Genomic DNA, 26,077 nt, shown 5'->3' with positions numbered 1-26,077 from the left:
CCTGGTGCTTCTCATCAGAAGGCCACCTGCTTTTCTTATTGATGTATTATTGTGCTTTCCAGGCTTTATATATGTAACTGAGCCTGTTACGGGAGAAGGCAATGGCACCCCACTCCAGTACCCTTGCCTGGAAAATCCCATGGAGGGAGGATCCTGGTAGGCTTCAGTCCATGAGGTCGCTGAAGGTCAGACATGACTGAGCGACTTCAGTTTGAGTTTTCACTTTCATGCATTGGAGAAGGAAATGGCAACCCACTCCAGTGTTCTTGCCTGGAGAATCCCAGGGATGGGGGAGCCTGGTGGGCTGCCATCTATGAGGTCACACAGAGTCAGACACAACTGAAATGACTTAGCAGCAGCAGCAGCAGAGCCTGTTATAGACACTGCAGAGCTGAGCACATTTATTCCCACTAGGAAAGTCCCACTCTTCAACGCCTAAACTTGCAAGGGCATGATGGCATGCCAGACTGCCAACTGGTCTCTCTGATGAACACTCTGCCCCCTCACTGCCCCAGGGTGAATTGATAAGTCCTCCAGTGGCGCCCCACTGTTGAAAACAAGACGAAATTCAATGGTCCTCATTTGGCATCAAGGCATTCCATGATCAAGCCCTGTACATGGATCAGCCCCATGTCTACCAACACCACTCTTTACTACCTGCAGCCTTTACACTTGCCTCCTTGGGCTACTTTTGTTTCCCAACAGCATACAATGTCTTTTTTATTGAGCTAGAATTCACATAAGGTAAAATGTATCAGTTTAGAACTTTTGACACATGCTACAACATGGATGAACCTTGAAAGCTTATGCTCAGTGAAAGAGGCCAGACACAAAAGGAAAAATAGCCTGTGATTTCATTTCTATGAGGGATCCAAAACAGTAAAACCCATAGAGACAAAAAATAGAATGGAGATGACCAGGGGCTGAAGGGAAGAGATCACTGAGAATTATTATATGATGGGTATACAGTTTCAATTTTCAATGACAAATAGGTTCTGGAGGTGAATACTGGTGAAGGATGCATACCAATGTGAATGTACTTAATACCATTGAATTGTACACTTAAAATGGCTACATTTTATGTTATGTGTATTTTGCCATAATAAAACAAAAAATTTAAAGACAAAATTTACTGCTGTAACCAATTCCAAGTGTATATATCACTGGTATTTTCACTACATTTACAGGTTGTGAAATCAGTGTCATAATCAATTTTAGAACATTTTCATCACTCCAAAAATACATCCCACCCTTATTACGCAGTCCTTACTCATCCCTCCCCTTCACCCTACTTCCTGTCTCTATGGGTTTGCCCATTTTTGACATTTCATATAAATTATGCCATACAATATGTGACCTTTTGTGTTTGGCTTATTTCATTTGGCATAATGTTTTCAAGGTTCATTCATGTTGCAGCATGTATCAATACTTTATTCTTTTTTATGGCTAAATAATACTCCGTTCTCTGGAGAGACATTTCCTTTATCTACTCAATCAATTGTTGGGTATTTGGTTTGTTTCCACTTTGGCTATTATGAATAATGCTGCTATGAAACAGACCTTGGGCTTGTGCATTGAAAGCTGGTAGTGGGATATAGAGAATGTCTAGCAAGCTAATTGGTTTGGGTTGGTTCATTCTGTTCAGTGACCATGAAGAGCACCGGACTCATGGAGCACAAGTAGAACACTGCATGTGATAGACTCATCCCAGGGTGCAGCAGAATTAGACTCAGCACACTCTCTGTAGTTCTGTCACTCTCTGAGCAGATGAACAAGTCAAATACAAAATAGGTGAAAATCTTCTGATAAAGGGTAGCATTATTTTCAGTTCCCAGCAGTCCACAAGAAACAGATGACACTGAAGGAAGGAAGGCACCCTCTGCGCTATGGGGCTGCATTTGGAAAGTGCTCCATGTAGCTTTCAATGCCGAACTGAATGAAAAATTTTGTAAAAGACATTAAAATGGATCACATTTAAATGCCAGAATTTCATTTTCAAGATATGAAGGGACACATCGAGGAATGCACTTTAGAATGGAGTTCTCTGGAAAGGATAGGCTGAGCTAGCAACTAGACACTGGCCTTGATCGAGATAGAATCCTAGGAATTATCTCCACATGATGCTTTCCTCATTCACCCACTGGTCCTGTTTCTAAAGACAAAATGACAACTAAAAGCTCCTGGCACAAGTTCTCTCGCAGCCTCACTCCCTCAGCTTGGGCTCACAGCAGCACAAGAGTGGAAGAGGGGTGGGGGCAGAAAAACCAGCAGATGTTCAGCTTGGCCACAGGTAGCACGTGGCAGAGCCTCAAACGTGTGTCTCAAATTCAGGCTTAAACTAAACAATTTGTTGTTGTTATTCAGTTACTAAGTCGTGTCCGACTCTTTACAACCCAATGGACTGCAGCACTCAGGCTCCTCTGTCCTCCACTATCTCCCAGAGTATGCTCAGATTCATGTAATTGAGTCATCGATGCTACCTAACCATCTCACCCTCTGCCAACTCCTTCTCCTTTTGCCTTCAATCTTTTTCCAGCATCACGGACTTTCCCAATGAGTCAGTTCTTCGCATCACGTGGCCAAAGTATTGGAGCTTCAACTTCAGCATCAGCATCAGTCCTTCCAATGAATATTCAGGACTGATTTCCTTTAGGATTGACGGGTTTGATCTCCTTGCAGTCCACGGGATTCTCAAGAGTCTTCTCCAACACCATAGTTTAAAAGCATCCATTCTTCTGTGCTCAGCTTTCTTTATAATCCAACTCTCACATCCATACATGACTACTGGAAAAACCATAGCTTTGACTAGATGGACTTTTGCTGGCAAAGTAATTTATTTGCTTTTTAATATCCTGTCTAGGTTGGTCATAGCTTTTCTTCCAAGGAGCAAGCATCTTTTAATTTCAGGGCTGCAGTCACCATCTGCAGTGATTTTGGAGCCCACAAAAATAAAGTCTCTCACTGTTTCTATTGTTTCCCCATCTATTTGCCATGAAGTGATGGGACTGGATGCCATGATGTTAGTTTTCTGAAAGTTGAGTTTGAAGCCAACTTTTTCATTCTCCTCTTTCACTTTCATCAAGAGGCTCTTTAGTTCTTTGCTTTCTGCCATAAGGGTGGTGTGATCTGCATATCTGAGGTTATTGCTCTTTCTCTCAGCAATCTTGATTCCAGCTTGTGCTTCATTCAGCCTGGCATTTTTGTACTCTGCATATAAGTTAAATAAGCAGGGTGACAATATACAGCTTTGACGTACTCCTTTCCTGATTTGGAACCAGTCTGTTGTTCCATGTACAGTTATAACTGTTGCTTCTTGACCGGCATACAGATTTCTCAGGAGGCAGGTCAGGTAGTCTGGTATTCCCATTTCTTGAAGAATTTTCCGCAGTTTGTGATGATCCACACAGTCAAAGTTTTTAGCATAATCAATAAAGCAGAAATAGACGTTTTTCTGGAACTCTCTTGCTTTTTTGATGATCCAGTGGATGTTGGCAATTTGATCTTTGGTTCCTCTGCCTTTTCTAAATCCACACTGAACATCTGGAAGTTCATGGTTCACATACTGTTGAAGCCTGGCTTGGAGAATTTTGAGCATTACTTTGGTAGCATGTGAGATGAGTGCAATTGTGTGATAGTTTGAACATTCTTTGGCATTGCCTGTCTTTGGGATTGGAATGAAAATTGACCTTTTCCAGTCTTGTGGCCACTGCTGAGTTTTCCAAATTTGCTGACATATTGAGTGCAGCACTTTCACAGCATCATCTTTCAGGATTTTAAGTAGCTCAACTGGAATTCCATCACTTCCACTAGCTTTGTTCATAGTGATGCTTCCTAAGGCCCACTTGACTTCGCATTCCAGGATGTCTGGCTCTAGGTGAGTGATCATATCATCATGGTTGTCTGGGTCATGAAGATCTTTTTTGTATAGTTCTTTTGTGTATTCTTGCCACCTCTTCTTAGGTCTTCTGCTTCTGTTAGGTCCATGCCATTTCTGTCCTTTATTGTGCCCATCTTTGCATGAAATATTCTCTTGGTATCTCTGATTTTCTTGAAGAGATCTCTGGTCTTTCCCATTCTATTGTTTCCCTCTATTTCTTTGCATTGATTGCCGAGGAAGGCTTTCTTATCTCTCCTTGCTATTCTTTGGAACTCTGCATTCCGATGGGTATATCTTTCCTTTTCTCCTTTGCCTTTCACTTCTCTTCTTTTCTCAGCTATTTGTAAAGCCTCCTCAGACAACCATTTTGCCTTTTTTCATTTCATTTTCTTGGGGATGGTCTTGATCCCTGTCTCCTGTACAATGTCATGAACCTCCGTCCATAATTCTTTAGGCACTCTGTCTATCAGATCTAATCCCTTGAATCTATTTCTCACTTCCACTGTATAATTGTAAGGGATTTGATTTAGGTCATACCTGAATGGTCTAGTGGTTTTCCCTACTTTCTTCAATTTAAGTCTGAATTTGGCAATAAAGAGTTCATGATCTGAGCCACAGTCAGCTCCTGGTCTTATTTTTGTGGACTGTATGGAGCTTCTCCATCTTTGGCTGCAAAGAATATAATCAATCTGATTTTGGTATTTATCATCTGGTGATGTCCGTGTGTAGAGTCTTCTCTTGTGTTGTTGGAAGGGGGTGATTGCTATGACCAGTGCTTTCTCTTGGCAGAACTCTATTAGCCTTTGACCTGGTTCGTTTTGTACTCTAAGGCCAAACTTGCCTGTTACTCCTGGTATCTCTTGACATCCTACTTTTGCACTCCAGTCCACTATAATGAAAAGGACATCTTTTGGGGGTGTCTAGAAGGTGTCTAGACATCCTTTTAGGTCTAGAAGGTCTTGTAGGTCTTCATAGAACCATTCAACTTCAGCTTTTTCAGCAATACTGGTCAGGGCATAGACTTGGATTACTGTGATATTGAATGGTTTGCCTTGGAAACGAACAGAGATCATTCTGTTGTTTTTGAGATTGCATCCAAATACTGCATTTGGGACTCTTTTGTTGACTATGAGGGCTACTCCATTTCTTCTAAGGGATTCTTGCCCACAGTAGTAAGTACAATGGTCATCTGAGTTAAATTCACCCATTCCAGTCCATTTTAGTTCACTGATTCCTAAAATGCCAATGCCAATGTTCACTCTTGCCATCTCCTGTTTGAGCACTTCCAATTTGCCTTGATTCATGGATCTAACATTCCAGGTTACTATGCAATATTGCTCTTTATAGCATTGGACTTTACTTCCATGAAGTCAAATATTACCTGTTTAAGAAGGAATCATTTGTTACTGCCTTGGGTGAGCATTTCCAGCTTTTGTTATCTTCAAATATACCCTAATGTTGATTTTATCTAGTGAGAAAGCTTGTGGAAGCCAAGGACACATCTTATTTCATATTTCTCTCTGGGAGCCCTGCATGTGACTGACATGAAGTGAGCATCATCCATGATGCCTTAGTGAAGAGGAGGGTATATCTATATATTTGGTGCTCTGGGCACTTTGGTCCCTCCTTCCTGTGCCACCTTCACACTTTCCATCAGACTCCAGCAGGGAGTTGTGACCTGGGCTCAGAACACACAGAGGTCAGCAACACCCTCCCCCCTCTGTCATTGGTGGGAATTTTACTTTAGAAACTCTGATCTTTGGATTTCTCCAAGACTATCTTTCTGTGGCAAAAAACAGTGAAAGAACTGAGCACTCCACTCAGAGGTCTCACTGTGTCTTCTGGGACTGCTGTCTCCTTACTGTCACTGCTGTGTCTGCCATGGTCCTAGCTGTCACCATTTTGCACCAGAATTATTGGACCAGCTGCGCCTTGGTCCCTCTGTCTCCAGTGCTGCCCCCATAAATTCATGCTCCACACGTGCCAGTTAAGGTGGTGGTCCTAAAACAGATTTCTCCCTTTTACTTCCCAGTTCACAAATGGCAATTTAGTGTCAAGGAAATACCAAGATCCTGAGACTGGGGTTCCAGGCACCCTGACCATCTATCTGACCCCCATGTCTCAGCCCATGTCATAACTCCTATGATTCTCATGCTTCACGTATGGCACAATTTGTTTATTTCCAAAATGAAATGGATATTTAAATGCCTCTGAGTCTAATTTCAAGCAAATCTCACCTCCCAGAATGTCTGACTGTCTGAGACAAATTCTGAAAGGTTCACCTCCTCTCTAAGCTCTATTTCCTCAGTTCTCCTCCCATCTTGGGGTTTTGCCACAGTATGAAATCAATACATAATCTCTAAGGAAAGTGAGTAGACCACAATGAGATCCCACTTCATACCCACTAGGACACTGTAATGAAAAGGTAGATAATGACAAGTATCGTTGAGGGTATGGAGAAATTGGAACCATGCTACAGTGCAGCTGGGAACATTGTCTTAGTTCAGACTGCTTTAACAATACCATACACTGGCTGGCTTATAAAAACATACATTTAATTTTCACAGTTTTGAAGGCTTGGGAGTCCAAGATCAAGGCACCACCAGATCTGATGTCTGATGAGAGTCTAGTTCACACTGTCTTCTCACTGTGACCTCACATGGCAGAAGGGACAAGGGAGCTCTCTCTATAAGGGACAGGGGGTCTCTTCTATAAGGGCACTAATCTCATTAATGAGGGCTCCACCTTTCTGATCTAATCACCTCCAAAGGCCCCACCTTCAATACCATTTCACTGGGGATTAATTAGGATTTCAGGATATGAATGTGGGGAGGACACATTCAGTCTACAGTAAATGTAAAAGGTTGCTGCCATTATGGAAAACACTTTGGGAGATCCCCATCGAGTTAAAGATAGCATTGCAGGCAGATTCTTAACCATCTGAGCCACCAAGGGAGCCCAGAGTCACTATAAGACTCAGCATATTCCATTCCTAGATATATACCCAAGAAAAATTAAAATATGTGTCCATACAAAACTTGTACGTGAGTCTTCATAGCAACATTATTCATAATAACAAAAGTGAAACCAGTTCAAATGTCCATCAATTGATGTATAAACAAATGAAATGTAGTGTAGTCATGCAATAGAATACCATTATGCAATAAAGAGGAATGAGGTATGGATACATTCTATAATATGGATAAGCCTTGAAAATAGTATGCTAAGTGAAAAAAGCCATACAAGAAAGACCATGTATTATATGATTCCATATATATGAAATGTCCAGTCTATGCAAATCAACAGAGACCAAATGGAGATTAATGGTATTTAGGAGCTGGGGAGGGGGAAGTGGGAGGTGATGGCAATGAGGGGTAGGGTTTCCTTTTGGTGTGATGAAAATCTTGTGGCACTAGATAGTGGTGATGGTTGCATAACTTTGTGAATATGATAAGAACCACTGAATTGTACACTTTGAAGGAGGGAATTATATAGTACATGCATTATGTCTCAAAAAAGCTATCAAAAAATAAAGAAACTACTTAGTATACTGAACAGTTACCCTATACTCAACACTGAGCAAGTATTTTCTCATTAAAATCCTATGAGATAGTGTTATAGCCTGAATGTTTGAATCACTGATAAATTCTTATGTTGAAGTCTTAATCCCCAATGTGATGGTATTAAGAGTTGGGACCTTTTTGGGGTAATAAGATTTAGAGGCAGTCATTTGGAGAAGGAAATGGCAACCCACTCCAGTGTTCTTGCCAGGAGAATCCCAGGGACGGGGGAGCCTGGTGGGCTGCCGTCTATGGGGTCGCACAGAGTCAGACACGACTGAAGCGACTTAGCAGCAGCAGCAGCATGAGGGTGGAGCCCCTAAGATAGGATTAATGCCCTTTCAAATTTGAGCAAACTCCAGGAGATAGTGAAGGATAAGGAAGCCTGAGTCCAAGGGGTCTCAAAGAGTCAGATGCGATTTAGCAACTGAACAACAACAAGCAGGATAGAAGGGCTAAGGGAAGATGCAATGGACAACAGAAAGCTCATAAGGCAAGGAGGCAGGTAGGCATGAAACTTGTTCAGGGGACAGTGAGGTCACCTGTTGAGCCTGATGTACTAAGACCAGGCAGGCTGTGAATTGAATGCCCAGACCCATGGCCTGATGCAGGAGAGGCAGTGGAACATTATGTTCAAAGGAGGAGATGACTGGTGTGGTGGTCCCTCTCAGAGACAAGCAAAAACTCAGCCAGCAGCCAGAGTATGTGAAGGAGCCACACAGCAAATGTCACTCCCAGGGCCTGACAGACTGGGGCAGGGGCCAAAGAGAGTGACAGGAAGCAGAAGTGGGGATCTGTGATTACAAATGGGCTGGATATAGAGGATGATAAAGAATGATGAGAATAATAAAAGGAGATATGGGTACATGAAAACCGCTTCCTCTTGGGACTCTGCCTAAGCAGGAAATAAAGTGTGAAAGCCTGGGGAAGAAACCAGCTTCAGTGAACATTGACAGGAGGCAAGGTGGCGGGAGCCGTGCCCAGATGGCTGTCCTGTGTCCGGGCGCCTTCTGTTTTCTCTTCCAAAGTGCTTTCCTTGAAGCTCACGTGGTTTGTTTTCTCTTTAAACAGCCTTTTAAAAATTGTGGTAAAATATAGTACATAATAGTTATCATTTTAGCCATCTGTAAGTGCACAATTCAGTGGCATTAATTACATTAATCACCACCACTATTTACACCCCAAACTTTTCATCATTTCTAACATAAGCTCTACCCATTAAATAACACTTACCTTTCCCCCAACCCCCAACTCATGGTAACCTCTATCCTGTGTTCTGTCTCTATAAATTAGCCTATTCTAGCGAGATATTTCCTGTAAGTGGAATCACGCAATATTCGTCTTTCTGTTTCTGGCTTATTTCACTAAGCATAAGTTTCCAAGGTCCATCTATGTTGTAGCATCTATCAAACTCTTTTTCTTTTTTTTTAAATTGAAGTGTAGTTGATTTACAAAGTTGTGCTAGCTTCAGACGTAGAAATTTTGTTCCTTCATATGGTTGAGTAGTGTTTCATTATGAGAACAGATTACATCCGTGCTTATCAGTGTCCATTGACACTGACAGGGTGATGCAGGTGACAGTGCTTGGCGCTATGGCTACCAGAGACCTGAATACCAGAACCAGAGCTGCAAGTGACCTCAGAGAGTCTTGTCCAACCCAGAAGGAGAGTGCGCTACCCAAAGCCTCAGAGGGATCGCCTAACAGCTTCCCCTCCCACCTTGCGCATACCCAGCACCCATATGAGAGGTAGAAGTGGCCCAGCTCCCGAAAACTGGGCACCCAGGTCCACCCACATGGGATGTTCCTTAGTTCCAGAGAGGCAGCTCCAAAAAAGAGCAGATTTCCAGCTGTTAGGGAAAGAAAGTATTCCAGACGGTAGGGCGATCAACTGTGCCAACGCTGCTGAAAGAACAAAGATGAGAGGACTCTGAATGGACGAAAGCAAGCCTTTCTTGTAAAAGATTGGAGAGTAAATATTTTCAGCTTGGTGGGCCATACGGTCTCTATCACAACTACTCAGCTCTGTCCTGGTGGCACAGTTATAGACAGTAGGTAAATGTGCCAATACAACTTTATTTATAGACATGGGATGCTGAATGTCGCATCATTATATGTGTCAGAAAATACTGTTCTATTTTTCTCAAGAATTCTTAGCTGGCAGGCCATGTGAACATAGGCAGTAGGTGACTCTTAGCCCACAGGCACTAATTTGGCCAGCCATGGTCTCAGTCAGTGATTCTCAGCCTTCACTGTGTATTAGAATTACCAGGGGAGGCTCTAGAAAAACAGTAGTGCCTTACCCCACCCCCAGCCAAGCACATCAAAATCTCACAAAGGGAAGCCTGGCAGGGGGTAATTTTGAAAGCTTCCCTGATAACTGGCAATTCAGGTACAGACGCCAGAGAAATGAAAACATACACCCACACAAAAACTTTTACATACATGTTCATGGCAGCATCACTTACAATAGCTCTTAACTGGAAACAACCCAATATCTATCTACTGATGACTGGATAAACAAAGTGTGGTATAGCCACACAATGGAATATTATTCAGCCATTAAAAATGAGGTTCTAATACACACTGCATCATGGATGAACTCAGAAAACATTATGCTGTATGAAAGGAGTCAAACGCAAAAGTCAAACATTGTATGATTTATTTGTATCCATTGTCCAGAATAGGCAAATCCATTAAGACAGAAAGATTTGTGGTTGCTAGAGGTTCAGTTCAGTTTAGTTGCTCAGTTGTGTCTGACTCCTTGCGACCCCATGGACTGCAGCACGCCAGGTCTCCCTGTCCATCACCAACTCCTGGAGATCACTTAAACTCATGTCCATTGAGTCAGTGATGCCATCCAACCATCCTATCCTCTGTTGTCCCCTTCTCCTCCTGCCTTCAATCTTTCCCAGAATCAGAGTCTTTTCAAATGAGTCAGTTCTTCACATCAGGTGGCCAAAGTATTGGACTTTCAGCTTCAGCATCAGTCCTTCCAATAAATAATGAGGACTGATTTCCTTTAGGATTGACTGGGTTGATCTCCTTGTGGTCCAAGGGACTCTCAAGAACACCACAATTCAAAAGCATCAATTCTTCGGCGCTCAGCTTTCTTTATAGTCCAACTTCTCACATCCATACGTGACTACTGGAAAAGCCATAGCTTTGACTATACGGACGTTTGTTGGCAAAGTAATGTCTCTGCTTTTTAATACACTATCTAGGTTGGTCATAACTTTTCTTCCAAGGAGCAAGCAACTTTTAATTTCATGGCTGCAACCACCATTTGCAGTGATTTTGGAGCCCCCCCCTAAATGAAGCCTGCCACTGTTTCCACTGTTTCCCCGTCTATTTGCCATGAATTGATGGGACCAGATGCCATGATCTTAGTTTTCTGAATGTTGAGCTTTAAGCCAACTTTTTCACTCCCCTCTTTCACTTTCATCAAGAGGCTCTTTAGTTCTTCTTCACTTTCTGCCATAAGGGTGGTGTCATCTGCATATCTGAGGTTATTGATATTTCTCCCGGCAACCTTGATTCCAGCTTGTGCTTCATCCAGCCCAGTGTTTCTCATGATGTACTCTGCATATAAGTTAAATAAGCAGGGTGACAATATACAGCCTTGACGTACTCCTTTCCCTATATGGAACCAATCTGTTGTTCCATGTCCAGGTCTAACTGTTGCTTCCTGACCTGCATACATATTTCTCAAGAGGCAGGTCAGGTGGTCTGGTATTCCCATCTCTTTCAGAATTTTCCACAGTTTGTTGTGTTCCACACAGTCAAAGGCTTTGGTATAGTCAATAAAGCAGAAGTAGATGTTTTTCTGGAACTCTCTTGCTTTTTCCATGATCCAGTGGATGTTGCCAATGTGATCTCTGCTTCCTCTGCCTTTTCTAAATCCAGCTTGAACATCTGGAAGTTCACAGTTCACGTACTGTTGAAGCCTGGCTTGGAGAATTTTGAGCATTACTTTACTAGTGTGTGAGATGAGTGCAATTGTGCAGTAGTTTGAACATTCTTTGGCATTGTCTTTCTTTGGAATTGGAATGAAAACTGACCTTTTCCAGTCCTGTGCCACTGCTGAGTTTTCCAAATGTGCTGGCATATTGCTAGGGGTTGGGGAAGGGGCAATAGGGAGTGACTGCTAATGGGTTTGGGGTTTCCTTTGGGGGCAATGGAAAGATTCTGGAAGTAAATAGAGGTGATTGTCATGCAATGCTGTGAATGTGCTCAGTGCCACTGCATTGTATACTTAAAAAGGTAAAATTTACCTCCATTTTTTTTAAAAAAAGGTTTCCCTGATGCTTGTTTCATGTCACCAGGTTTGAGAACCAGGGGACCGGTGGAAGGAGACAGCGAATTTCAAAGCAGTAGGCCGGGAACTGATGTAGAGTTCAGTGGAGATGCCTTAGGAGTAGAAAGGATGGGCCCCTAATGCTTCCTGGGCTGGAAAGGACAGTACATTTCAGTTAGGCCCAAGGGCTAGAGGGGAGCCAGTCTGGTGGAGAAGGGCAGGAAAACATGAGTTAGATTTGCTCTGATTGAGATGGAGGGCCTTTAACATGAGATTGACACACTTGAAGCAAAGGAAAAACATGATTAGATTCACCTTTTAAGAGGCTCCCTCTGGCTACTGGGTGGAGAATGGGCTGGAGGCAGCCATGCAGTTATTCCTGACACGTCCAAGACTGTTTGGAGGGCAGAGCTTCCAGGACTTGAGTAGGTGAGAGTAGGACAGAGGTCAAATCTGCTTTGTAGATTTGGGGTCCTAGCAACTGGGAGATTGGCAATGCCATTTCCTGAGATGGGGACCATGTGGGAGTGGCAGGGTGAGTTTGAGGACAAGGCTGGACAGTCCTGTTTTGGACATCACAGTGCTTCTTAAAAGCCATTAGACAATGCAGGATAGGCTTTTGAATGGATGTGTCTGGGTTCCCAGGAGGAGTAGGTGGGTGCGACCTGCCTGTAGATGAGATGGCCCAGGGAGCGAGGACAGAGTGAGAGGAAGAGGGGGCCTGGTAGAAGAGACAGTGTGAGCAGAAGCACAGAGGTAGGGAGGGATGCCTGGCTTTGGGGAGCAGGGGGTGCTCTGGCAAGGCTGGAACCTGGGGTCAGAGGTGGTGGGAGTGAGGCCACTTGAAGAGGTCATCTGGGGCTAGGTCCTGCAGGGCCTTGAATGCTGAGCTCAGGAACTTAGACTCATTGCCAGGACAATGGGAAGAAGGCATTGTGGGGAGGGTTGTGATCCACTCTTCCCGGCTGGGAGAGTAGGAGAAGGAGAAGGAAGGACCCCAATGAAGATGCCCTGTTTCCTTGGTGATCTTAGTGGGAATGGAGAGAAGGCGGAGGCCTGAGAAGTCTTGAAGATCTCAGTGGATACATGGTCATCATTCTTTATTCAAATTCACGCAGCCTGCATGAGGGAGATCCGGGCTGCCCTCATTGTTGCCTTAGTTTACCCAGGCCAGGTGATAAAAGTCTGCAGTCACACAGAGCTTTGATCCTTGCATAGGATTTAAGGGAATCACTAATCTGCTGGGTGGACTGGGACTGGGCCTCCATAACATCTGAAATCACATCCACTAGTACCCTGTGTGTCCGTGTGTGTGCATAGGGGTGTTTGATATATAGGTGCCCCAAAAGGGAGGTGATGCCTATTGAAAACTGACAAGAGATATTTTTGAACACACTGTTATTGCTATTAATTGGATGCTGTTTCCACATTTATATTCTATACCCTTTTCTGGGAGGTTTCTTGGACAGCTTAGATGACATGCAAAGAAATAAAGAGGCCAAATGCTGGTGTTTGTGGTTTGAGTCTCCCAAGTACTTCAGAGAGACTTCACTGGGTGCATTAAATAAGGTCCACATTTGGGGAGGCAAGTGTTAAGTCCTATGTCTGCAGAGGTCAGGATTCAGAATGGAAAATACTGCCTCGCAAATATTACAGGGACATCAGTTATTTGTCTCTTGTGCTGGGAAAATATGCAGGTAGAAGGTTTTGTCCTGCTTCACTTGGCACGCAGGTTTCCAGAAGACAGTGGGTGCTCTGCATTTAGATTTCCAGAGCAGAGGACTCCTCATGATGAGGAGACTTGAAACTAAGTGGTGACTCACTGGCATTTTGCACCTGTCTTTTTTTCCTTCTAGATTGTTGTGACCGTGGCCATCATCGCCATGATCATCGTGTTGTTGTATGGTCCTTGGTGTGTTAAGAAAACACTTCAAACCCCCAATGGGAATTCTAACAGGGATCAAGAAGCATGAGATGATTTGGGTCTCCTGGGACTTTGTTGCATGGGATTACAAAATGCTCGGTCAAAGGGTCCTTTCTGGGGGTGAGCAACTCTGTCTGCCCACTGTCTGTGAAGCTGAGGCTCCTGACCAGCCACACTGTGTTGTCTCCGAGCAAAGGAGCTGGAGAACCAAATCCTAGCAAATCCCCTTCCTGAGCCTGGCTCTCATCCTCCCCCCTGCCTCCACACCCCTGCCCAATCTCCTCCCCACTTGCCCCAGCTTGTCAATCTTCAATGTCTCTGGCTCCCAGAGCAGTATTTTCTTTTTATTTATTTTTTTTAATTTATTTTTTATTTTTTAATTTATTTTAATTGGAGGCTAATTACAATATTGTGGTAGTTTTTGCCATACATAGTATTTTCTGAGGCAGATGCTGGGTTCTGTACTACAGAGTCCTGAGTCTCTTGAAACAAATGGAACCTTGAAATACCAATCTGATCTCATAACCATGCAGCCTCACCCTAGCCCCACTTCAAAATCTTTGGGGTTCCCAGATGCATTTGAATACAGTCCAAGCTTCACCTGCTCTAGGAACCTGCAGGACCAGGTTCCAGGCAATTCAAATTCAAAGGTTTGTTTCTGGGCCTTTGCTTCAGTGGGTGTCTTGGGATCCACACACTCCTGCCCCACCATCTGCACCGTGAACTGTTGCTTTTCCTTTAAGTCAGCTCTCCTGACCCTACAACCACTCTTTGGTGCTCCCACAGTGTCCTGTGCTCCCCTCCCTAACTCCTCAATCACCTGACTGGCTTGTCATCTGTCTCCTCCCCACAGAGAACCTGGGACATCCTTTCTCCCTGAGAACAGGGCCAGGACCACACAGCCATCCCCTCCTTCCTATGGCCACTGTGGCCTCTGCTGCATACATCCCCTAAAGCCAAACTTTTCTGATCAACCCCAGGCTCCCAGCTTTTCTGCTGAGAAGATACCAGTAACCAATCCTGTGGGCCCTTTGCCCTGCCTCTCTATTTCCCTGTATTTCTGCTGCTCAATGGTTACAACCCTTCAGTGGCTTCCCTTGGTTCTCAGGATCAAAGCTCTGCTCATTAGCATGGCATTCAAGGCTCTGCCTGACCTTGCCTTACTAGAGAATCCAAGAAAGGAGAGAATACAAACATACTGTGCAGAGGAGGAGGCGATGGAGGGATAATTTGCTTACAACTCAGAAAATATGAGAGGGAACATTGTTTAAGAATCCATTTTCATGGCTTCTGTTTACATATGGGGTGTGTCCCCCAGATCCCCAGATATCAGGGCCCTGGGTGGGCTAAATACTGCTGGTTTAGCCATGGCTTTGCAGACTTGTGAATTTCACTGGTGAGTGGATTTATTTTAAGTCTGGGGATGGGCAGGCTTGCCAACTTATTATTTTGCAAAGTAAGCACGTTAAAACACTACCATCTTTTCATGAAATAAAGGACTTTTGTATACCCGAAGAAGTCCACGATTTCAGAATAAAGGTCAGTACTCTCACATTATGTGGGGAACATTTGCCACAACAATGTCATTTTCTTCTTTCTCCTGAGACTGGTGAAGACTTGCCCCTGCTATCAGGCATTGGGGGAACAGTTGCAGCCCCGGTACACCCGATCCCAGAAGCCAGCTGTCTGCCTTCCCAGAACTTTGCAGTGGGGGCCTTTGTATCTGAACTGGCCCACACAGTGGGGAGCTGGGTGGGTGGGGAGAGTGCTGGTCTCTTTCCCACCTACTCTGGAGCCCAGTCAGGGCCTTCAAACTACTTTGGTTAAAGGGATTAGGACCCAGGCTGTGGGAGGAGAGGAAACAGACAGAAGGGCTGTTGAAGTCCTGAGCACAAGCTAAGTTGCACTGGGTCCTGGGGCCAAAGGGTGACCCTGGGTTGGGGCAAGGCATTTGTCCCTGCCCCTCATGTGGACTCCCTCTCCAGTCTGGTGCCCCAAGGACCAGGGATTGGTACTGCTGATGTGGACATTGGTGCTTTTGATACGGGCACCTTCAACAGGGATGGAGCTGATGGCAAGGCCATTCCAGAGCCCTGGTGGGCAGATGTCATCAGGTGGGTCTAATTTTGGCCATGGGTGATGGAGGCCCCATCGGGGAATTTTGTAAGGAGGAGTTTGTGGCACTTAGGAGCAAGAACAGGAGGAGCTCTGCACTAATAATAGTGAGAGAACAGCTGTTTTGGAGTTTGGAACACATCTCCCTAAGGATATAGTGTGTAATGAGGGTGGGGACAGAAGGGTGAGCCATGATGGAAGAACAGGCTGCCCTTAGAACCCTACTTAGCTCAGATTAGTGTACACCCTCCCAGCTTTCTCTGTGCCTCTCCTGTACCCCCAGATGAGCCTGGTGACCATCTGTTCATGTCACATTTCTCTGCCTGGGTCAGTGCTGAGGAAAGGTGGGCTTTTTAAGAGAGGAGCTTGTCAGCCCAAATGGTTTTACAATTGGTGACAATTTGCAGGATACGAGAAGTTCAGGAAGGGGTGAGGAGTGGCAACAGGGTGAGGACAAGGAGAGTGGTGTGGAGACAAGGCTGGCTTGGCCAGGAACTGGTGCAAGTGGCAGTGGGGAGTGTGTGTGTGCCTGTGTATGGGGGGTCACAGATCATGGTTTCTAAATTTAGAATTTCCTGGATGTAAATCAAGTCCACAATCAATTGCAATTCTATAGGGTAGCAGCTTGAAGAAGGCAATGGCACCTCACTCCAGAACTCTTGCCTGGAAAATCCCATGGACGGAGGAGCCTGGTAGGCTGCAGTCCATCGGGTCGTGAAAAGTCGGACACGACTGAGCGACTTCACTTTCACTTTTCACTTCCATGCATTGGAGAAGGAAATGGCAACCCACTCCAGTGTTCTTGCCCGGAGAATCCCAGGGACAGTGGAGCCTGGTGGGCTGCCGTCTATGGGGTCGCACAGAGTTGGACATGACTGAAGTGACTTAGCAGCAGCAGCAGCAGCAGGGTAGCAGCTACTTAAGAGGCTCTCCAAGTTCCAGGGAGGACCTCAGCGCAGCAGGATGAGGACCTGATGTCACTGGCTCTCTCAGACTTACACTAACCTAACTTATAAGAGACTGAGAGACAAACCAGGCCTCAGATGAGTCATTTTATGTAGGGAGACTTATCTGTCAGGATAACTGACCTTGGACATTTGCAGTATTTTGACTAAAGACCTGTTTTTTTTTTTCGTTTGTTTTGTTTTTGAGTGGGTTTCTTTTTGCACATGATAAACACAATCCTTTTCTGTTGGTTCTTGTTCCTGTGTCAGCTCCTGTGCTCATCTCCTGCTCTACAGGAGCACACTCTTTAGGCTCTGCATCATCACCTATTACTATTCATCCTTGCCATAGTTCAACCTGCTAGAATGGCAGTGACACACTTTTTATGTAAAGGGAAAGGTAGAAGTATTTTAGGCTATGTGGGCTCCATGGTCTCTGTTGCAACTACTCAATTCTGCTGTAGTAGCACAAAAACAGCTGTAGACAGTACACAAATGAATTCCCACCTATGTTCCCACCAATTTCATGGATCCTGACATATGAATTTCATGTAAATTTCCCCTGTCATGGAATAACCTTCTTTTGATTTTTTTTCAACCACTCAAAGATGCCCAAACCATTCCTGGCTTAAAACTCAACATTCAAAAAACTAAGACCATGGCATCCAGTCCCATCACTTCACGGCAATTAGATGGGAAACAATGGAAACAGTGACAGACTTTATTTTCTTGGGCTCCAAAATCACTGAAGATGATGACTGCAGCCATGAAATTAAAAGACACTTTTTCCTTAGAAGAAAAGCTCTGACAAACCTAGACAGTATATTAAAAAGCAGAGACATTACTTTGCCAACAAAGGTCCATCTAGTCAAACCTATGGTTTTTCCAGTAGTCATGTATGGATGTGAGATTTGGACCATGAAGAAAGCTGGGTGCTGAAAAATTGATGCTTTTGAACTGTAGTGTTGGAAAAGACTCCTGAGAATCCCTTGGACTGCAAGGAGATCCAACCCGTCCATCCTAAAGGAAATCAGTCCTGAATGTTCATTGGAAGGAGTGATGTTGAAGTTGAAGCTCCAATACTTTGGCCACCTGGTGCAAAGAAGTGACTCATTGGAAAAGACCCTGATGCTAGGAAAGATTGAAGGCAGGAGGAGAAGGACAACAGAGAATGAGATGTTTGAATAAGTATCATCAACTCGATGGACATGAATTTGAGCAAGCTCTGGGAGTTGGTGATAGACAGGGTAGCCTGGCATGGTGCAGTCCATGGGGTCACAAAGAGTTAGACATGACTGAGCGACTGAACTGAACTGAACTGAAACCATTCCTAGTTTGCAGGTTATACAAACAGGATGGTGGTCTGTATTTGACCCACAGGCCAGTGTGCCAAGCACCTCTGAGCCAGAAGACAGTCCTCTTGCCCGTTCACTGTGGCCAGTGACTTGCTGCTGGGGTTGAGGTGTCTAGACCAGTTAGAGCCCCAGCTGCATTTGATTGAGATGCCTCACCTAGAGGCTGCATTTTCCTCACCTCCTCAAGTGTCCTCAGTGTAGATAAGTGTGTAGGTGCTGAGGTTCATCCATCAGAGCCTGGAGGGCTCCAAAACATCATGATGTCTAGTGTCTTCCTTATAGGCGGGATCCCTGAAGACTGAGGGCAAGGGAATGGCTCGAGGCACCCAGAGTTAGTGGGAAAGTTGGGGCCATATTCGCATCCTGGAATACAGAGCTAGTGCCCACCCTCATAGTAGCCAGTATTTCTTTAGCTATTACAAGAGTACAAAATGCCTTGAAAGTCAGAATATGTTAGTTTTATGTTTTGTTTTTGCAGACCCAAGAATTCAGAGCAATGGATAAAAGTCACAGAAGGAAAGATCTTGGCTCCATGTCAGGGAGACCCCCACCCAACCACTATGGCTCAGAGGGTGGGGGAAGACTCTTTGGGGGGCAAGGAGGTGCAGCCTGGTGGGGGACACAGGAAGCCTACCAAGGGGACACTGGAAGGCACTGGCAGTAGCCTACACCCAGCAGGATGTGGTCCGGGACAGCTTGTGCAGAATAACAGCAGGGACCAGCCAGATGACTCTGGGAGCAGCAGCGCTTTCTCTTTGTCTTTGAAAGCTGGCTGCAGCCAGAGCCTTTCTTGAGAGTGCTCTCGTCAAAGGCTGCAGCTGGCATTTTGCTGTGACAGTCAGTGTAGGAATCTGATTTTGCCTGGTCCTGGAGATGGACTCTGTTTGAGCGGTTCATGGGAAAGGAACGTGGCGTGTGTGTCTATCACTGAGCACATTTACAGATCGCCTCTGCAGATGTGAACTGGCGCTTTCAGCGCATTCATCAAAGCTTCGGGGAGCTGACCCTGGTCCTCTTTCGTCCCCGGGGCCCGCGGCGCTCTGGCTGCAGGTCGCCCCCCAACTTCCCTCTAGCCTGAACCCGCGGGCCCTGGCCTCAGGCTCGTTTCCTCAAGACGTGCCGCTGTTTGCCAACCGCGGCCAGCCATCAAAACGTTTTTTGTTGTTTTTTTTTTCATCTCTGGGCAGGGCTCTACTGCAGGATCAGCCAAGTCGGAGTGCAGCCACGGTTCTGACAAGCAAGTTCAGCCAAGGTGACAGGGGCAGGAGCGCGGGTGCCTGGTCCTGGCGCCACAGCTGGAGGGACCCCTAGGGAACAGCTCTTGACCGGGAGGACACCAAGGCCACAAGGGGAACAGCCCTGTCCAAGGTCACCAGGCTGGCAGAACGCACCAGGCTCGTGCGCCACCTCGGGTCCAGCTTCTGACCCTGGAGTTGTCCCGCGCGCCGGGTGGAAATCACTGCACACCTTCGCTGCCAGCGCCTCCGGCTCCCCAGTCACTTCAAAAAATTTTAATTAATTAATTTATTTTAATTGGAGTCCCCAGTCACTTTTGACTCACAGCTCCAGGGCCACAGGGCCCACCTCGAAGACTTCTTCTCGAGGGCGGGGTGTGACGGGGCCTGCAAGTCGCGCGCCGGCTCTGGCCAGGACCCAGACCGCGCGACCTGCCTGATGCCCGCGGACCACGCCCCTCAAGCGTCAGCACCGCCCGCAGGCTGCGGCCCCGCCCCCCGCGCAGCCGTCCCGCCCCCGAGGCTGCAGGCTCGCCCCACCCCTCGCGCCACAGTCGCGGTCCCGCCCCACCTCACCCGGTCCGGCACGCCCCGGCGCCAGAGCTCGTGCGCGCCCCCATCCGCCCTCTCAGGGCCGCGCCGCGCGCGCGCGCGCGCGCCGCTTTTGGGCGGGGCCCTGCAGTGAGGGCAGGGCTCCTCCCCTTTCTGCTCCTCCTCCTCCTTCTTCCCCACTCCTCCCCGACCTTCCCCTCGGGCTCTCTCGCGCTGACTGTGCTCCTCTGGGCCCCGTCCGCCGGCTCCCAGCCATGGTGGCCTGGCGCTGGGCGTGCCTCATCTGCCTCGCTTTCTCCTTGACCACACTTGTCCAGAGAGGTAAGGCGGGTAGGGGGCACGTGGGGTCCCCGCCCTGTAGGCCGGCGGGGCTGGAGGCCAGTGCCCCAAGGGCCCGGTGGTGCGCATGAGCGACGCGGCCCCCGCCCGAGGGCCTGCTGCGGAGGCCGCCGGCGGGCAGGCGGGCCGTGCAGGACGTTGGGGTAGGGGTGCGAGCAGAGGGCCGACCCTGCTGTGACCCCTGTGGTGGGTGGGGAGAGACCCGGACCCCTCCTGGTGCCAGGCTACAAAGAGTGGGAGAGTCCCCCCTTAAAATCCTGAACAGGGTTTCTCCACCAGTGACAACAGCTGTCCCCGGGAGATTGCCGTTGGGAAAACGAAGAGAGCACTCGTTCCCTTGAGCAAGGCTTCTCCAAAGGTGTTTCTAGGCCACCTGCAGCAGAAGCACCCAAGGAGCCTCCGGGGCTCACTCCTACTTTGTCAGGATCTTGGCGGGGATGGGGTGGGGGTGGACGGGGAATGGCAGTGTGGAAGTCTGACGAGCCCCCGCAGCTGCTTCTGGCACCCGTTCCAGTTTTCGAGCCATTGGTGATGTTTTCTCCAGGAGAGGGAGAGAACAAGTCTACCAGATCAAGAAAGCAAGTTCCAAGACCTGCGGCAGCATCACCTGGGACTAGTGAGGGATGCCGCATCCCAGGCCCCGCCCCTGACCTACTGAGTCAGATTCCGCTTTTACTACATCCCCGGGTCACAGGCACATTCAAGTTTGACAAGCATCTTAGAATAAATGCAGTCTGTGGTTAAAAATAGGGTCGCCAAGGAGTCCCAGCAGAATGTTCTTAGCTTGCTTATCTCATTTCCACTTCAGAAAAAGAGGTTGAGGAAAACACTGGAGTTGAGCGCAGAATTGTGCTCTGAGCTCTCCTGACACAAGGGCAGATTTAGCTAGTGAAAAACACATGAGCTCAGCAAAAACAAAATCGTGTCCTATAACTGCATTCTAGTGCAGGTTATTTTACTTATAAGGAACACTGGAAAACAGTAGACAGTCCAAGGCAGTTTTGCAAAAGATGCAGAAATGTTTCTCATGTGGTCAACCCTCCTGGAGTCTAGACAAGAAGAACCATTCAGCATTCTACAAAGGTGCCATTCTAGACACGGATGCTGCAGCAGTGGACGAACTTCAGGCTCTGTCCTTGTGGAGCTGACATCTTGGTGGGGGAGAAAATGAGCACAGACTGATCATAGTCTGTATATTATGTTGTCAGCACAGTGAAGCAAAACAAAGCAGGTTACAGGGTTGTTGACTTTTGTTCCATTTTTTCCTTTGGAGTTACGATTTTTATTTTGCTTATGATCCATTTGTGGCAAAAAAAGTTTGATCATTTGATTGACATGCATCTAATGATATGTAACAGCTGGAAGTGGAAGCCCAAAAAAGTTAGAAAAAGGATACTGCCTTCAAGTCTTTAACATGGTAGGCACATTGAGAAGATGAATTTAAATGATCGGGCCTCAGGTTTTCACCATCATGGGTTACACTGGGTGATTTATAGAGTGGTGAAGGAAATTGCAAAGGGGTGCAACCAGCTTAGAGAGGAAGAAACAGGCACACAGGTGAAATAACTTGCCTCAGGTGGCAGAGCTGAAATTTGATTCCAGGCTTGTCTAATTCCAGTTCTTGCTTTTAAGCTCTAGGCATAATGCCTTTACACCTGGAGGCGGCCCTCCTACGCCTTACTGGCCAAGTGCCCTTGGGAAAGCCAGAACGTGGCTTGGTTTGCTCATCCAGTTTGCTCATCAGTATAATGCCTAACAACTCAGGTATCTTGAGCGAACCAAGCATGTGTCACCCTCACATTTGAAGCCCTGCTTCCATCAGCTCGCATCTCCTGAGTGCTTGCTGTGTACCACTTCACACACACACACACACATATATTTTAATTGCCCCAGGAGTTTGGTTTCTTAGGTACTATCCCCACTTACCAGATGAGAGGCCCCTGGAGACCTAGGATCCCACCCATTTAGGATGGCCTCCTAGTGATCTTTTTACATTTTAATTAACGCTGAACCAAAACAATCTTTTGTTTCAAGGTAGGGACTCAGTTTCCTGGTTCTTTTGTGCAGAACAAGGTGACAAATCTGGGTTTTGCATTGGTGGTCCCCTTGGGGGATCCAAGCACTTTCAGTTTCAGAGCTGGTCTCAGGTCCCCACTGACTCCGGAAGCCCCAAAGTGGTGGATCAGGTGGGCCTGCCCAAGAGCCATTTTCTTCTTGGTCCTGGTCCTCAGTAATGAAGTGTGACTTAGAGAGCCCGGCAAGACTCAGAAAATGCTCAGAACCTTGAAGCAATGTGAAATCCTTGCAGGTTCCGGCATGTCAAGACAGACTTTAGGCCCCCAGGAGTTGAGAAGGCGGTTAACAAGGCATTCCTGTTCTAATTACTGATGGGTTTTTAGTCCACTGTGTATTTTACTAGTTTTGAAAAATTGAGGACAGGTATGTCACCTGTCTGTACTGACAGAAGGGAAGCTGTGCTTTTGACTTTCTGGGAGAAGGATCTCAGTGTATAGGCGGGTGACAGTTGCACAAGGGCTCCAGTCCCCCCATGTCTTCCACGCACCAGGCCCTTAGTGCCTCACACATTTACACTTCCTAACTACACCCCACAGTGGCTGTTTGCATACAGCCTTGAAAAGTAACTGAGTGGTAACCCATAGCTGGATGAAAAACACGTGGTCCAGTAAGGTTTTGGACTTGAACTCAGGTTTATCTGCATAAGCAAAGGAGGGATTGTAAATGCAGATATACCCAGGGATGGAGCAGGTCCCAGAAATGTGAGACGTGGTGAAGAATTTGTGATGAGTGTGTTGGCAAATAGCCAAGTGCCTGCTACCTTAAAGAGAGGCAGCCCAGGGACTTCCCTAGTGGTCCAGTGGTTAAGGCTCTGAGCCCAGTGTCTGGGACATAGGTTCAGTCCGTGCTTGTGGAGCTAAGATCCCACATGCTACATACCTTGGCCACCCAAAAAAAACCTGTTTTTTTTTCTTTTAAAGAAGTAGCCCAGCCAAGAGGGCTGCAGAGCCAGCCTGCCCAGCCAGAACTACCATGACGCAGGGCAAGTCACTTAACTTCTTGGTGCCTCAGTTTTCTCATCTAGAAAATGGGGATAATAGCACCATCTGCCTCATGGGATTGTTATTATGATTAAATGAGAACAAATGGATGAAGCACTTAGCACAACACCTGGCTCCAAGTGAGCTCTGTGTCAGTAACTATTGCAAAAATTACACAGTGCAAACTTTGAAAATATTATACTAAATGAAGGAAGCCAGACACCAAAGCACACATATGGCATGATTCCATTTAGATGTAATGTCCAGAGTTGGCAAATCCATAGAGACAAAAAGTAGATTAGTGGTTGCCAGGGTCTGAGGAGAATGAAAAGTGACGGCTGAATAGGTACAGGGTTTCCTTTCAGGGTGATGGAAATGTTCTGGAAGTGGATAGAGGTGGTAGGTGTACAACCTTGTGAATGTACCAGGACTACTAAATTGTGTACTTTAAAAGGGTGAGTGGTATGTGGATTATTGTGTTGTTTAGTCGCTCAGTCATGTCAGACTCTTATGACTCTATGGACTATAGCCCCCCAGGCTCCTCTGGCCATGGGAGTCTCCAGGCAAGAATACTGGAGTGGGTTGCCATTCCCTTCTCCAGGGGATCTACCTGACCCAGGGATTGAACCTAGGTCTCCTGCATTGGAGGCAGATTCTTTACCATCTGAGCCACTGCCGGCCAATATGTGGATTATGTTTCTGTTTGAAACAAATTCACTCTAGTCCAAGCAGAAGAGATGAAGGAGGTGGCAGCATGTGACCCTGGGGCTGGGGTTGGTCTTCAGGGCTGTTGAGCTTGGTTGGGCAAGGGAGTGCATGTGTGCACAGGTTGGCTCCAAGTGCTGGTGGTGCTGGGATTCAGGCAGAAGCCCTGTGGGCTGACTTGGGCTATTGAGTTTGAGCCATACAGGCTGCAGGGGCATCTGTAATGTGCCCTGGGACTGCTTCACCCTGCTTGCCTGAGTGCAGGAATGGTCCCTGCAAAGGTGCATCCTAGGCAGAGGGGACCCTTCCCTGTCCTGCATGGCTCAGGCTTGCCCTTATGCACCCCAGTCATTGCACTGGACTAACAGGCTCTAGGGACTCTCTGCCTTTTAGCCCCATTTTGATCGGTTTTCAACCCCTTCCTCACTGGCAAAGGTCCCATCCCCAACCCCTCCATCACTTTGGATACCAGGTAACAAAAATGTGTGTGTGTGTTAAACACACACACGGAAATCAGCCAGGAGGAAGGGCCCCAAGCTGCGTGCAGCAGAGATGACTCTGATGAGGGTAACAAGGCTGTTTGGCTGAGCAGGGGAGTGTGGGGAGCAGCTGATTTTTGGTTTTGTGAGTTCAGGAAAGATCCTTTCCAGGTGAGCTAACTTTCCTGTTCTGGGTTCTTCCCCAACCTGGTATTGGTGCTTTCCCTGCTATGTGCCTGCTCCTACCCTTTGCACTCGATGCTATTCCTCTTCTGCTCTGTGTGTAGGGGTAGGGGGCGAGCTGTGGGGCTTTCTGTTCACCATCCCAGGCTTGGCCCTCGCTGAGGCTGCCTCACAGGTTCACTGACTGGCCAGGCTTGGTTTGCATGTAACAGCCAAAAGCCGTCCTAAACAGGTAATAGAAATGGGTGAGAAAACCTTTTATGCACGTCAGTATTCCAAATGTTGGCAGCTTGGAAGCCATGGGGGCTTCCCAGGTGGCGCTAGTGGTAAAGAACCCACCTGCCATTACAGGAGACATAAGGGACGAGGGTTCAGTCCCTGGGTTGGAAAGATCCCCTGGAGAAGGAAATGGGAACCCATTCCAGTATTCTTGCCTGGGAAATCCCATGGACAGAGGAGCCTGGTGGGCTATAGTCCATGGCGTCACAAAGAGTTGGACACGACTGAAGAGACTTTAGCATGCTGAGCACGCCCAGGAAGCTATAGGAGGCAGAATGATAATGGCTCCCAAAGATGTCTCTGGAACCTCTGACTACTTGAGTTTACATAGTGATTTTGGCAGGCAAGGAGATGTCGGTCCTTGTTTTCTTTGAAGAGAGAATTCAACAGAGAGACCAAGATTGCAAAGCAGCTACAGAGTTTGTTAGAAGCACAGGACACGTGAGAGAGCACATGGGCCAACTTGTGGAGTAGGGTAGCTTTGTCTTGGGTGACCCTCCTTTTGTGTCCCCTATGATCATGTCATCTGCTATTCCTTGTTTGGGTTTCCACCAAGCACAATTTTGGATCTTTTCCAGTGAGCACCTGAGCAAAACCCTCTGGGAGGAGAGGAAGCCACACGGCTGATCTTATAATATTACAGTGTGTCCAAGGTTACAAGAGGATGACTTGGGACCCTTTCTGTGCGTGTGTCAGGCTGGGAACTGTTGACCACAAAAATGAGGAGGCTGCCGTAGGCTGCTTTGTCTTTTATCCAATCAGGGTGCTTAATCCCTATTGGTAGTTTATGTCAAAGGATCAGCATGAAACCGGTTGCAGCAGGTTAACCCAGGGCCTGCCTGTCTCCTCCCTCAATAGTAAAGGGGAATTAAGGTAGCAGATGAAATTAGGTTGCTGATCAGCTGAGCTTCAAATAAGATTCTCCTGGGTTATGCTGGCCAATGAAAGGACAAGATTCCTTTAAACATGGAGAAGTCACGGTCAGTGTGATGTCCTGAGAGAAAGGTTCAGCTGGCTGGGGTCAGCTCTGAAGATGGAAGGAGCCAAGGAACACACACACAAACTCTCCCCTAGAGCTTCCAGAAGGAATGAAGCCCTGGTGACACCTTAATGTAGCCCAGTGAGACTACGGACTTCTGACCTCCCAAACTGTAAGAAAAAAGCATGCGTAATTTTAGG

At 46.8% G+C, this 26,077-nt stretch overlaps 2 protein-coding genes across 4 annotated transcripts in view; one reads left to right on the top strand and one right to left on the bottom strand.

Annotated features, from left to right (window-relative positions):
* HMGB3 (high mobility group box 3) overlaps nucleotides 1-26,077 on the bottom strand; it is a 262,945-nt gene that overhangs the window by 42,758 nt on the left and 194,110 nt on the right. The window lies entirely within an intron of this gene.
* Nucleotides 19,948-26,077, top strand: part of CD99L2 (CD99 molecule like 2) — a 119,464-nt gene continuing 113,334 nt past the window's right edge. Inside the window, exon 1 of one of the 3 annotated variants that reach the window (XM_055563470.1) lies at nucleotides 19,948-20,178. In XM_055563470.1, the coding sequence (XP_055419445.1) occupies nucleotides 20,112-20,178 (67 nt within the window). In that variant the 5' untranslated portion in view covers nucleotides 19,948-20,111. The remainder of the gene's footprint in view (nucleotides 20,179-26,077) is intronic. The other 2 variants (XM_055563471.1, XM_055563469.1) reach the window with 2 other exon arrangements.

Source organism: Bubalus kerabau, chromosome X, assembly GCF_029407905.1.
Source record: "Bubalus kerabau isolate K-KA32 ecotype Philippines breed swamp buffalo chromosome X, PCC_UOA_SB_1v2, whole genome shotgun sequence".
In the NCBI taxonomy this organism is placed as follows: domain Eukaryota; kingdom Metazoa; phylum Chordata; class Mammalia; order Artiodactyla; family Bovidae; genus Bubalus; species Bubalus kerabau.
The sequence above is the reverse complement of the archived record's forward strand: the minus strand, read 5'-3'. Positions and strand labels throughout refer to the sequence as shown.